We start from the raw sequence: 13,897 nt of genomic DNA, 5'->3' as shown, positions 1-13,897 counted from the left end.
GACCCCCAAAAAAATTATCGTATCAGTTGAGAGACAGCATTAGAAAACACTAGAGGAAGTCTACAGCCTGGTGACCAAACATTAGGGTAAAGGAGTACAAGATGATACCCCAAAACACAGATCAGTGTGGGAGCCCTGATTTTTACAAAGCAACCTAATTTCAGTAAGAGACAAATCATGGTAACAGATTAATCCACATACAACTTTGTATAAAATTTTTTTTTTTACATTGGTTCAGCAAAGCAGTGATCATATTAAATATCCACAGGGATAAACATTCATTTTTTCGAAGTAACAGTCTGGTGTAATGAGTTTGTTATTATAATAAATGTACTAATAATGCAAAAAACAATCTTAATTTGTTCTCAGTAGAAATAAAAATTACTAAGTGAAAACAAAGACAACAACCTTGCAATACAGAGAACTCTTACCTCAACCGTTTCAACTGTCCACTCATCTACCTGCTCCTTTTCACCACTGGTGAACTGTGTTTCCGCCATGAACTGTCTATTTACATACTGCAAAGCAAAGTAAATGTTTGAGACATTTGTTTGAAAGGCAGCAAAGTAAAGGCAGCATTAAATTAAAATCATACCTCTGTTGATTCAACTTCACTTTGCTCAGTGTACTCCTCTGCTGGCTCAGGTTCTAAGAGGTTAAAAAATGGTGCAAAACAAAAGGATTTTTAGGTCAGTAATACTACTCTACTCTGCGTGATATTGGTAGGTAGCATGTCATTATACATTTGTCCAAACCCAGAAAATTACAACACTAAGAGTAAACCCAAATGTAAACTATGGACTTTGGGTGACAATAATGTGCCAGTGTGGGTTTATCAATTGTTAACAAATATACCACTCTGGTCAGGGGGATGCTGACAATGAGGGAGGCTGTGCATCAGTGAGGGTAGAAAGTAAATGGGAAATGGCTACACCTTCTGTTCAGTTTTGCTGTGAGCCTAAAACTGCTCTAAAAAATAAAGTCGGCTGGGTACAGTGGCTCATGCCTGTAATCCCAGCACTTTGGAAGACCAAGATGGGTGCACACCTGAGGTCAAGAGTTCGAGATCAACCTGGCCAATCTGGTGAAACCCCATCTCTACTAAAAATGCAAAAAATTGGCCGGGCATGGTGGTGGACGCCTGTAATCCCAGCTACTCAGGAGGCTGAGGCAGGAGAACCGCTTGAACCTGGGAGGCGGAGGTTGCAGTGAGCCGAGATCAGGCCATTGCGCTCCAGCCTGGGAAACAAGAGCAAAACTCCATCTCAAAAAATAAATAAATAAATAAAAATAAAGTCTATTTTTAGAAATGATACCATAAAGTACAATAAATCTTTTTTAAAGTTAAGAATTCAACTAGGCCAGGCGCGGTGGCTCACGCCTGTAATCCCAGCACTTTGGGAGGCCAGGGCAGGGGGATCACCTGAGGTCAGGAGCTTGAGACCAGCCTGGCCAACATGGTGAAACCCCGTCTCTACTAAAAATACAAAAATTAGCCAGACGTGGTGTGTGCCTGTAATACCAGTTACTGGGAAGGCTGAGGCACAAGAATCGCTTGAACCCGGGAGGCAGAGGTTGCAGCAAGCTGAGATCGTGCCACTACACTCCAGCCTGGGTATAGAGTGAGACTCAGTGCCCAAAAAAGAATTCAACTTAAGGCTGGGTATGGTGGCTCACGCCTATAATCTCAGGACTTTGGGAGGCCAACGCGGGCGGATCACTTGAGGTCCGGAGCTCGAGACCAGCCTGGCCGATATGGTCAAACCCTATCTCTACTAAAGATACAAATGATCAGCCAAGCGTGGTGGTGCGCACCTGTAATCCCAGCTACTCGAGAGGCTAACGCAGGAGAACTGCTTGACCATTGGAGGTAGAAACCTGCAGTAAGCCAAGATCATGCCACTACACTCCAGCCTGGGCAACAGAGCTAGACTCTGACTCAAAAAAAACAAGGCCAGGCGCAGTGGCTCACGCCTTTATCCCAGCACTTTGGAAGGCCAAGGCCGGTGGATACCTGAGGTCAGGAGTTCGACATCAGCCTGAGCAACATGGTGAAACCCCATCTCTATTGAAAATACAAAAATTAGCCTGGCATGGTGGTGTGTGCCTGTAGTCCCTGCTAGTCAGGAGCCTGAGGCAGGATAATCGCTTGAACCCGGGAGGCAAGAGGTTGCAGTGAGCCAGGACCACGCCACTGCACTCCAGCCTGGGTGACAGACAAGAGACTCTGTCTCAAAAAAAAAAAAAAAAATCCAACTTAAATTCCAAACAAAGTAAATAGTTCACCATCACATAATCTAAATTTACTTAAAACTTATTTATAAAGTTAATTAACAGTGTTTTATATTTTAGAAAGTTTTCTTTACCATTTATTCCAGAATTAATTACTTTAGGTTCAACAGTAGCTATTTCAGATCATGTATAATGCAAATAAAGAGCTACTATATTAAAAGCCCTCTCTCTTCTCATAAGTAATAGTATAAAGCAACATACAGATTAAAAATCTTACTTAGTAAAGTGGTAAGAGGGGGAAAAAGATTGCCTTATATTAATCTGCAACTATTAATTCTACCAATGTACAATCTAGTTTCAACCTACTCGCTACCAGTTACCAAGTGCTTACCGTGTGCCAGGCACTATATACACACTTGACATATTTTCTTTTTGAGACGGAGTCTTGCTCTGTCACCCAGGCTGGAGTGCAGTGGCGAGATCTTGGCTCACTGCAAGCTCCGCCTCCCGGGTTCACGCCATTCTCCCGCCTCAGCCTCCCGAGTAGCTGGGACTACAGGCGCCCACCACCACGCCCGGCTAATTTTTTGTATTTTTAGTAGAGACGGTGTTTCACCATGTTAGCCAGGATGGTCTCGATCTCCTGACCTCGTGATCCGCCTGCCTCGGCCTCCCAAAGTGCTGGGATTACAGGCATGAGCCACCGCGCCCAGCCTCGACATATTTTCTAAATGGGGAATCTGAGGTACAAGAGTTTCACTAACTTGCCCAAAGTTACAGAGCTAGTAAATGTTGAAGCCAAGATTTAAATTCAGGCACTCTGATTCTAGCAAAATTTATACTCCGATGTTTCCTTGTATTCAGAATTTCACTCATCAACGTAAGAGTTACCATAAAAGTATTCACAGTTCGGTGTCTAGCTATATAATTAGTGTTGTGTCACATGATAAAATTAACTGGAAAAGACTCCTTGCCTTGGAGGAATTTATAGTTCAAGATTATGGAGTTATAATCTCCCCATGATTAAAACAAAACAAAAGCAACTCATACTATTTATCCAATGCACTGGCATGGTAAACAGCAAATCTGGGCATTTCAGACAGAAACCTATTTGAAAATCCTTGTTAACAGCTGACCCTCACCCATACTCCTGCCCATCAATACTACTGCAAAAGAACTCAGTTTGTAATAGTGATCAAGACTAGTAAGACAAATGACTGATAATGAATACTGGTAGGAATTACTCGATAATCTCTCTTAACAGTTTGTCATGCTTAAAGTCTCTTTAAAAATAAAATCTAATGTACATATATGAAAACTAAGTACGTATATAAACTTGTAGCAAAATCAAATAAAACCAAAACCCTAAACTAAAGTTCATATCCACCTAATACTTACCAGCTTCAGGTACCTGGTCTTCAACTGCAGGTGCTGAGGCTGCCTCTTCTTCCTCACACAACCCATTCTGGTGGTTGTGGGCGCTGTCAAAGTAGTTTGACTGAAAAACACGCTCAACAATTTCCTTTAGAACTTTATCTAAGAAAAAGAGCATGAATTATAATGTAAGACTTATCTGAGGATGCCTGGCTTGAAGAAGATCCAACATTCTATAAAATATTGTGATTAAAAAACAACTGTTACTAAAACACATAAACACATAAAAAGATTACATTTTACCAAGAACAGAAATGTATTGCAGAATGATAGGGAACAAGAAGAATGTAATTATATTAAACTTTATGGGGTTTTTTGTTTGTTTTTGAGATAGTCTTGCTCTGAAACCCAGGTTGGAGTGCAGTGGCATTATCTCAGCTCACTGCAACCTCTGCCTCCCAGATTCATGCAATTCTTGTTCCTCAGCCTCCCAAGTAGCTGAGATTACAGGTGTGTACCACCATGTTCAGCCAATTTTTGTATTTTTAGTAGAGGCGGTGTTTCACCATGTTGCCCTGTGAAGGTCTGACCTCAGGTGATCTGCCCACCTCAGCTTCCCAAAGGGCTGGTATTAACAGGCATGAGCCACCGTGCCCGGCCTGAACTTTATGTATTTTAAGTAAATTAGTCAGGGGGAAAAAGATGACATTTAACATTTATTCATTCAAAAAGTATTTATTCAGCACCTACTACACATTAGGCAATATGCTAGGCACTGGGAAAACAAAAAGGTATGTAAAGACACAGTATCTTCCCTCAATAAGCTTATGGTCTAACAGAGGTGGTATCAAATACAACTACAAAAAACTTACATCTGTGAAAAGTACTACACAGAAGTACAACGGATTGGACCCAGTCAGAGTGAGGCCACAAAAGGCTTTCCTAGGTAAGTGCTACAAGAGTTGAAATCTAGAAGAGTAGAGGGGTGGAAGTGTTTCAAGGTAGAGGAAAGAGCATTACAAAGTCCTATACAAAGGATGTCAAATACAAGAAAAGGAAAGGAAGCCACTGTGGCTAAAATACAGGGAACAAAGAAAAAGCATAGGGAAAGATGTGGCTGCAGAAACTGGTAAAAAACAGACCATGAATGTCCTTGAAGTTAAGGACAAACTTATATAAATAAAACTGAGATGAAGCCACTAAAGATTTTAAGCCATTAAAGATTTAAAGCAACTGCATCAGACAAGAGAAAGGCATAAAAGAAGAAGAGAAAGAAGTAGGCAATCGAAAGATATTTAAAAACAAAAACTATCAGAATTTGGTGTACCAGGATACTTAAAAACAGTGCAGGGCAGAGGGGGAGATGTATAAAGAGTTACTACTTTCAGTTTCCTTGGCTTGTATATTATTAATAGCTATACAGTAGGGCCACTCCCTGATAGGTCACTGTAAAGAAAAATAAAATTTTGAGGACTGTACTGTATCAAAAGCTTTGGGAAATTAATCCTAATAAACTACCAACAACTCTTTAGATCATATGTTTTCCTTATTTCACTTCAGCAGCTCCTGGCTCAAAACTGTTAAGTTATAGATACAAATCAAACGTACATGAAAACACTAATTTGGGTATATTAGTACCTTTCCATTATAAAGATTAGTACCTTTCCATTGTAAAGATGTTACATTCCTATGATGTGGGATAAGATTAGGTAGAAAATAACCCCAAAACAAGCTATAAGCTTAAAGGTTTAATAACACCTTTGTTACTCAACAATGCTCATGAAAATTTGATGAAGCTTGACCTAAAACTACTTTTTTAAGCTAACAAGCTTATACATATAGAACTTGCAGAACTAAAAGCAAAAAGGTAAACACATATTTTACAAAGAAATACAGACCAGAGTAAAAGTTAACAAACCAAGAAAATTATTTCTTAAATGAAGAAAGGACAGACAAGGACTGGCACCCTTAAAGCAAATACACTCTTCTAAATTTTGCCAATTAAAGCTCATACCATTTTGGTGACTAAAGCTTATAATCCAATCTGATTTCTTTTCAACCAATAGCTAAAAATGCATAAATACAGATGCTTTCATTTTATGTTCAAAAATCTACCTTCCTAATTCAACCTTACAAATCGCAAAGATAAGAATCTATTCCCTGGTTTCACAAAAGGCTAAAACGTAAATTCCTAGTTTACTGAAGGAGTGAAATGTAAATGTCCCTTTTTTAAAAAATCAGTTCACAGTTGCATGTTTGAGAATAAGGAGCTCACACAGAAAACTAGACCAAGTATCAGAATTAAATACAGGAAAAAACTAACATCCTCAAATTAGCAGATGTCTAAGACAAACTAAAGAAAAACTAAGGCAATAACCATGAGCAGAATGTATGAAATGCAATAATTATTTCACGAAACTTCAGTCATAAAACAAACAGTCCCTATCTATTACCAAAAGCTGTGGAAACTCAATCTGATGTTAATCTGTCTACCTCAAACACAGTTAAGTTACATACAAGACCATGTGAAGTTAGGACTATCAGACTCCCAGTTTCAGTTGTTTTGTTGCTCGTGTTCTGATTTCCACATTACAGATTAAACATATAAAGAAACAAAAAAGAAACCAAGCAGTAAATAGCAGATGAATGTTATGTATACACTTCTAAATTTTATTCAAGTAATATTAATTTTAAATAGGAAAACTAGCTGGGCGCAGTGGCTCACACCTGTAATCCCAGCACTTTGGGAGGCCCAGGCAGGTGAATGATTTGCGGTAAGGAGTTCTAAACAGCCTAGTCAACGTGGCGAAACCCTGTCTCTACTAAAAATACAAAAATTAGCCAGGCGTGGTGGCCCATGTCTGTAATCCCAGCTACTTGGGAGGCTGAAGTGATAGAATCACTTGAACTCGGTAGGCAGAGGTTGCAGTGAGCTGAGAGCACGCCACTACACTCCAGCCTAGGTAAGAGAGTAGACTCTGTCTCAAAAAAAAAAAAGAAAACTAATTTTTTTCTCCCAAGTGAACTATAAACATAGGAAAATTAATTTTTAAAGATTCCTAGTTATAAAATCAAAGTTATCAGTGATACTCACAGGTGGTTCCACATACAGGTTTTTCCTTCCCTTCCAGCAGATCCCACAGGTGAATGGAGGCATGTTCATACTGTTCATTCAACCTTTTAATAGTAAATAGCTAATTAATAACCTTTCAGTTGTCAACTTAAATACTCAGAAGTTTCTATTATCAAATACCACTAATACCTCAAGCTCATGTCCCGTTCAGGGTCTACTAGCTTATAGAATTCATCCAACAATGACAGCTCCTCTTCGGACAATATTGGCACTCCATTCAAACCTTGTTTCAGGTCAGTCCGCACTTCATCATCTCCCAATTTGTCCAAAACATATTGTAGCTCAAGTACAGTTTTTAAACGTTTCTGTTCAGCTTCTTCTCTCATAAGCTGCTCCCGACGTGCTGTCTTCTTTATTGTTTTCTGAATCTGCAAAACGGTATCAATGTAAAACACCAAAATGAGTTCTATAAAACTTAGTTCAATCCATTTCAGGTCCAGCTTAAATAAGACATGTTTTACTCAATGAGTGAGATATGACCCCAGTACACAAAAGGATGATTCCTGACTTACAAATACAGTTTTAAACATAATCATTTTAAGCAATTGTTAAAAATTCAGAACAGCTCTTTCCCTAGAAGGTATTTTACTACTGAAATATTACTGATGAAACAATGTGTTTGGGGCTTCTTTCAAAATAATCTAGAGGGCAAAAGGAGCAAGGAAATGAATGTGGCTTTATGTGAAATACAACTGACCATGAGATGATAAATATACAAGTTCAGTACAGGTACAAAGAGTTTCATTGTACTGTTTTCTTTAGTTAGGTATAGATGTCTGAAGTTTTTCATTATGCATATAAAAAGTAAAAATTTTATGAATTTAGAAATTATACAGAAATTTAAAGGCCTAGGCCAATTAAAAAAGAAACCCAACCACAGCAACAATAAAAATCTTACCTCAATCTAGCTCCTCTATGGACAAATAACCCAAAGTTCTAACTCTGAGTATCTACTAATGACTCACAAGGAAATGCCAAAAACCCACAAGTGCCCCTTTGCCCCCAAATAATCCGCTGCCAGTCTCAGAAACACATTCCATTCTATGGAAAAAAGTGCCTAATTTTTTTTCTGAATAAGATGCTGGTGGAGAAAAATAGATAAAGCTAAGTCTGAATGTATTTTCCCCACATTCTTTTTTTTCTTCCCTAGAAAGGCTGAAAGGAAAACATCAGCCAAACTCAATTATTTCTCTCCCTCTCTCATGTATCTAACATCAGGCTGAGGACAGAGGAAGGCCAGTCTTTCCAAGAGGAATGGCAGTGTTTTCCTTTCTACTTTTTCCCCTTTCTCAAGCCTCACTAGGATGAACCAAGACACAGAAAACCAAAATGGGGACATATGAAACCTATATTAAAGGGAAAAATGGGGAAGGAGACCTGAGAGGAATGATGAAGGCTGCAATAAAAAGACAAATCTATAATGGTAACAGAGTGTGCAGAATAAATATCTTAGCAATAAATGGCAAGTGATAGCTACAATAATTTAATAAAAATTTTTTGAGGCAAGGTCTATGTTTCCAAGGCTGGTCTTGGGTCTTGAACTCCTGGCCTCAAGCAATCCTCTCACCTCAGCCTCCTAAAATACTAGTATTACAGGTATGAGCCACCATGACCAGCCAGGAAGGTGTTTTTCGTTTTGTTTTGTTTTTGAGATGGAGTCTCACTCTTGCCCAGGAGTGCAGTGGCACAATCCTGGATCACTGACACATCAACCTCCTGAGTTCAAGCAATTCTCCTGCCTCAGCCTCCTGGGATTACAGGTGTGTGCTCCCTCGCCCGGCTAATTTTTGTATTTTTAGCAGAGACAGGGTTTCACTACGTTGGCCAGGCTAGTCTTCAACTCCTGACCTCAGGTGATCCATTCGTGGGGTTACAGGCGTGAGCAACCACACCCTGCGCAGGAAGGTCTTTATAGGTAGGTGGAGGCAGGAAACATAGGAAGACGGGCAGGAATGTGAAAGGAAGTTAAAGCAAAAGAAGATAAGAAAGCTATTCTGTATGAAATGAACAGTTCAAGAAGGAAAAAGGTGAAAAGGTAGGCTGGAGCCAGGCTAAAGAAGTTCTTGAATGCCGAACAAAAAGCATGTTTAATAATTGTGGAAAGTATACCAAAGGATCAAAGATAAACAAAAGCTCTGCTAACGAAGTCAAAGCTCAGAGAAAAGTCCTGAAAATACCAAAGTGTTACAAGAGAAGCAAAAAAGGATACAGGTATTTTCATTACACAGTGATAGTAACTTCCAAAATAGATGTTACATTAAACTGTATAGCAATCCTGCTTCTATTTTAAAAAAGAAAAAGAAAGTGGGCAGGGTTCATCAAGTTAAGTGGAATAAATCTCTCCTTTGGTGCTATGGTATGAATGCATTCCCAAAAATTCAAGTGTTGGAAACTTAACCCACCCAATGCAATAGTGTTGGGAGGTTGAGCCTTTTGGGAGCTATTTAGAATGAATTAATATTACTATAAAAAGAGCTTGCAGGAGTATGACCACTCTCTCTTGCCCCTTAAGCCCTCTACCACTATGTGAGGACACAGTAATGCAGCAAGATGCTGGTACCTTGATCTTGGACTTCCCAGCATCCAGAAGTGTGAGAAACAAATTTATGTTCTTTATATAAATTATCCAGTCTCAGGCATTCCATTACAGTAACACAAAGTTGACTAAGACACTACGTACAAAATTAAATTACTTTTTTTGTTTTCAGGCAAAGACTTTCCTTCCCTGGTCCGATATAATAAGTAATTCTAAGATTAAGTACTTGAAGCTAGGTACGTTGGCTCACGCCTGTAATCCCAACACTTTGGGAGGCTGAGGCAGGCCAATCACCTGAGGGGTCAGGAGTTTGAGACAAGCCTGGCCGACGTGGTGAAACTCCGTCCCTACTAAAAATTTAAAAATTAGACAGGCATGGTGGCGCGCGCTGGTCTGTAGTCCCAGTTACTCGAGAGGCGGAGGTTGCAGCAAGCTGAGATAACGGCACTGCACTCCAGCCTGGGCAACAGAGCAACACTCTGTCTCAAAACAAAACAAACAAAGGATTAAGTGCTTGAAATATATTAGTTATGCATCAAATACTGTTCTAAGCACAACCCTATGATGTAGGTACAATTATTATCACCATTTTACAGATTAGAAAACCGAGGCACTGATGGCTCTGCCCATCAGCCCCCTTTCTATCCTATTGGATCTGTTACTCTGGAAAACCTTGACTAATACAAGAACAGTGAAATTAAGTAACTCATCCATGGTCATACTACTAAGTCAAGTCACAAAATTGGGATTCAACTGGGCAGTCTGCTTCTAGAATCAGATCTCTTAATCCCTACACTGCATTGTCTCATATAATAAACTGTTTTTTTTGTTTCAGCAAATTAGAGTAAACTTTATATAGTCACACATATACTTAACAAGGATACATTCTGAGAAACATGTCAGTAGGGAATTTCATCATTGTGCAAACATGGAGTGTACTTACACAACCTAGATAGATAGTACAATCCACTATACACCTAGGCTATATGGTTTAGCATATTAGCTCCTAGATTACAAATGTGTATAGCATGTTACTGTACTGACTACTGTAGGCAACTGTAACACAGTGGTAACTATTTGTATATCTAAACATAGAATAGGTACAATAAAAATACAGTATTATAATGTTACGGGACCACCATCATATATGTGGTCCACAGTTGACTGAAACATCATTATGGAATATATGCCTGTATTTCAATGTTACTAGCCTTTTCCAAAGAAGATGACACTTATTCAGATGGCTTAATTTTCTGACCTCAACAAATTATCTGACTTTGCTTGTATTTAACTTTTGTCCTTATTCCCAAAGGTTTTTGTCACATCAAAAACCCACTATTATGTTGGATCGAGTGCTGATATAGGAGCACATCAGTTTGCCATACCCCTTAAGGTTCCTAAAGCAGAGAATAATTACCAATTATATAAACGAGCCTCTTTATTTTCTGACTGTTAAATTTTGAGTCATTAGACATAAGGAACATGATAAATAAAAAACATTTATTTAGGTCTAACGACTATCTTATTTATATGTATTTGCAGAGCTAACATGTTAAACCAATGAGACCTTTAGCATAGTTACAACACGTTTGTCATATCTCAAACTTGGTCCTTTCAAAATTTTTTTTTAATTTAATGGTTTTTTTTAGAGATGGGGTTTTATCACGTTGCCCAGGCTGAAGTGCAGTGGCTATTCACAGGAGTGATCATATGCACAGCGGCCGTGAACTCTTGGCCTCAACCTATTGAGGAGCTAGGGCTATAAGCATATGCCACCGCCCCCAGTTTCAAACTTAGTATTTTTAAAAGACATCTTTCAGGTGTTACGCTAAACTTTACAGAATGTGAAGGCATCTTAGATATAACTGGATACAACTATCTCACCTTGCAGACAGCTTATCAACAGTAATGGAAAAACTAAAACCCAAAGAACAACAAAAGTATTTCATAAATATGTATACTTTCTTTTACTTACATCCTGACTTAGTGCCATGAAACTCCTCTGTAATTCTTTTGCAAACTCCAAATTATTTGTGACTTCCTGGTACTTAGAAACGGCATCCTAAAATGACAAAGAACCCAACTTTACTGTAAAGACAAAAAACCACAAAATTAATTTTTCTATTTAAAAGTTAGCATTAGGTCTAAAATAAAAATATAACATATTTACCAGCTGGTCTTGATTAAGCCTTTCCCCTTTGTTCATTCGTTCCTGGTAATCATCAAGCTTACCCTATATTAAAAGAAAAAAAGAATTACATTCCATATTGAAGGTATATACCAGCTTAAGCATGCTTGACAAAACCCACACAATCCTCTAAGTTTGTCTCAAATTTTGCCTTAAATAAACTTTTAAGATATATTCCAGTCTAAGTACATAAAAAAAAAAAAAAAAATTTTTTTTTTCTTTTTTGAGACAGTTTCACTCTTGTCACCCAGGCTAGAGTGCAATGGCACGATCTTGTCTCAATGTAACCTCTGCCTCCCATGTTCAAGCTATTCTACTGCATCAGCCCCTAAAGTAGCTGGGATTACAGGCACTCACCACCATGCGCAGCTAATTTTTTTTGTATTTTTTGTAGAGACAGGGTTTCACCATGTGGTCAGGCTGGTCTCAAACTCCTGACCTCAGGTGATCCACCTGCCTCAGCCTCCCAAAGTGCTAGGATTACAGGCATAAGCCACCGCGCCCAGCCTAAGTACATAAAACTTTTTAGATCTACTCCAACCATTGCTGAATGATATCAAAGACTGTACTGTAAACCAATGACACAACATTATTCATTCCTACAAGAAAGAGTATTAGATGGACTAGGCATATGGCTCCCACCCACATGGCTAAGGGCCACAATTTGGTTAAGATCCTGCTTATATCAGGTGAGCATATCAGACATTTATCAGGTTAAATTTTTGTCTCTCCCTCTCCCCATAAGAAGAATTCATGTGACTAGGTGATATAAGAGTATTTTCAGGCCAAACATAGTGACTCACGCCTGTAATCCCAGCACTTTGGGAGGCCAAGGTGGGCAGATCACCTGAGGTCAGGAGTTCAAGACCAGTCTGACCAACATGGAGAAACCTCATCTCTACTAAAAATACAAAATTAGCTGGGCATGGTGGTGCATGCCTGTAATCCCAGCTACTCAGGAGGCTGAGGCAGGAGAATCACTTGAACCCAGGAGGTGGAGGCTGCAGTGAGCCGAGATCACGCCACTGCACTCCAGCCTGGGCCACAAGAGCGAAATTTCATCTCAAAAAAAAAGAAAAAAGTACTTTTTTCAGGCCAGGCACAGTGGCTCCCGCCTGTAATTCTAGTACTCTGGAAGGCCAAGGGGGGTGGATAACCTGAGGTCAGGAGTTTAACACCAGCCTGGCCAACATGATGAAACCCCATCTCTACCAAAAAATACAAAAATTAGCTAGGTATGGTAGTGCAAGTCGGTAGTCCCAGCTACTTGGGAGGCTGAGGTGGGAGAATCGCTTGAACCCTGGAGGTGAAGGTTGCAGTTAGCTGAAACAATGCCACTGCACTCCAGCCTGGGCGACAGAGTGAGACGGTGCTCCCCACCACGATTTAAAAAAAGAAAAGTATTTTTCTGAATAAACTCATGGGCATATTGTCTTCAATGTAATTCATCCATTTATCTTGAACAAGATAGCTACCACCTCACTAGTACACAAGTCAACAGCTTTGCTTTATTAGTTCAAGGGTGAGGATAGAAAACTAACATCTGGTTTAAGATCACGTTTTCTTGCTAAGATTAAAACTTTGCAGATTTCCTAGGCTACTACTATTAGGTAAGACCCCACAGATATTCAGGTAATGCAACACAGTCACAAACTGTTATTATTGTAAAGGTCAGAGGACAGGGAATGAGGATAAATCTAAATTAACAGGACAATACTTAATCCCAGAAAATTATGAACATACATAGATCCTTACCCCCTTATCAATAATAAAATTGTGAAACAAAGTACAAAGTTAAATTCTAATAAAGGGCATTCAGAAACCACAGAAGCCAGTTTAAAAGCAATGGTAATAAGTTTTGTTTTTTCTTTTTCTTTTAGGTCAAATGATCTATTTTCTTTGTACCATAAACAAATGTCAACTTGCCTAGACATTCTACCCCAAATTGAAAACCCTACCATAATTCCTTCGTAACACTGGAGGTAAATAAAACCAAGATAATCACTAAGACATTAAAGTCTTTTAAAAGTATCCAATTTTATTATCAGATGAACTATTTCACACAATCTATAAGCCTCCAAATAAACAGGTATAAAATTTCAGTCTACTAATTTGAGAAAAAAAAAAAAAGATTTTTCACACTGATGTGACAGATCTGACCGCAGGTGCAGAAGATGTGTCCAATTAACTCACGATACTCTGAGGATCAACAGACAGTTCATTCTCTTTTTAAAAAGGGAAGACTCATAAGCTTGGGAAGCTAAAAAAAAAAAAAAAGTTTTAAAATAAAAAATTTTATTTTTTTAAAGGGTAGGCTATTTTTCTTTTAAGAAATAAAAAACTAGGCCGGGCGCAGTGGCTCAAGCCTGTAATCCCAGCACTTTGGGAGGCCGAGACGGGCGGATCACGAGGTCAGGAGATCGAGACCATCCTG

The 13,897-nt window shown here is 38.9% G+C and overlaps 1 protein-coding gene across 1 annotated transcript in view; it reads right to left on the bottom strand.

Moving 5' to 3' along the window:
- CAPRIN1 (cell cycle associated protein 1) overlaps positions 1-13,897 on the bottom strand; it is a 49,182-nt gene that overhangs the window by 16,488 nt on the left and 18,797 nt on the right. The window contains exons 3-9 of the mRNA XM_011936395.1: positions 11,446-11,508; positions 11,251-11,337; positions 6,869-7,107; positions 6,701-6,783; positions 3,631-3,768; positions 596-648; positions 432-518 (exon numbers count right to left, since the gene is read on the bottom strand). Of these exons, the coding sequence (XP_011791785.1) occupies positions 432-518; positions 596-648; positions 3,631-3,768; positions 6,701-6,783; positions 6,869-7,107; positions 11,251-11,337; positions 11,446-11,508 (750 nt within the window). The remainder of the gene's footprint in view (positions 1-431; positions 519-595; positions 649-3,630; positions 3,769-6,700; positions 6,784-6,868; positions 7,108-11,250; positions 11,338-11,445; positions 11,509-13,897) is intronic.

This window comes from Colobus angolensis, unplaced genomic scaffold (assembly GCF_000951035.1).
Source record: "Colobus angolensis palliatus isolate OR3802 unplaced genomic scaffold, Cang.pa_1.0 Scaffold152, whole genome shotgun sequence".
Lineage (NCBI taxonomy): Eukaryota > Metazoa > Chordata > Mammalia > Primates > Cercopithecidae > Colobus > Colobus angolensis.
This window is presented reverse-complemented; position numbering and strand designations above follow the sequence as displayed.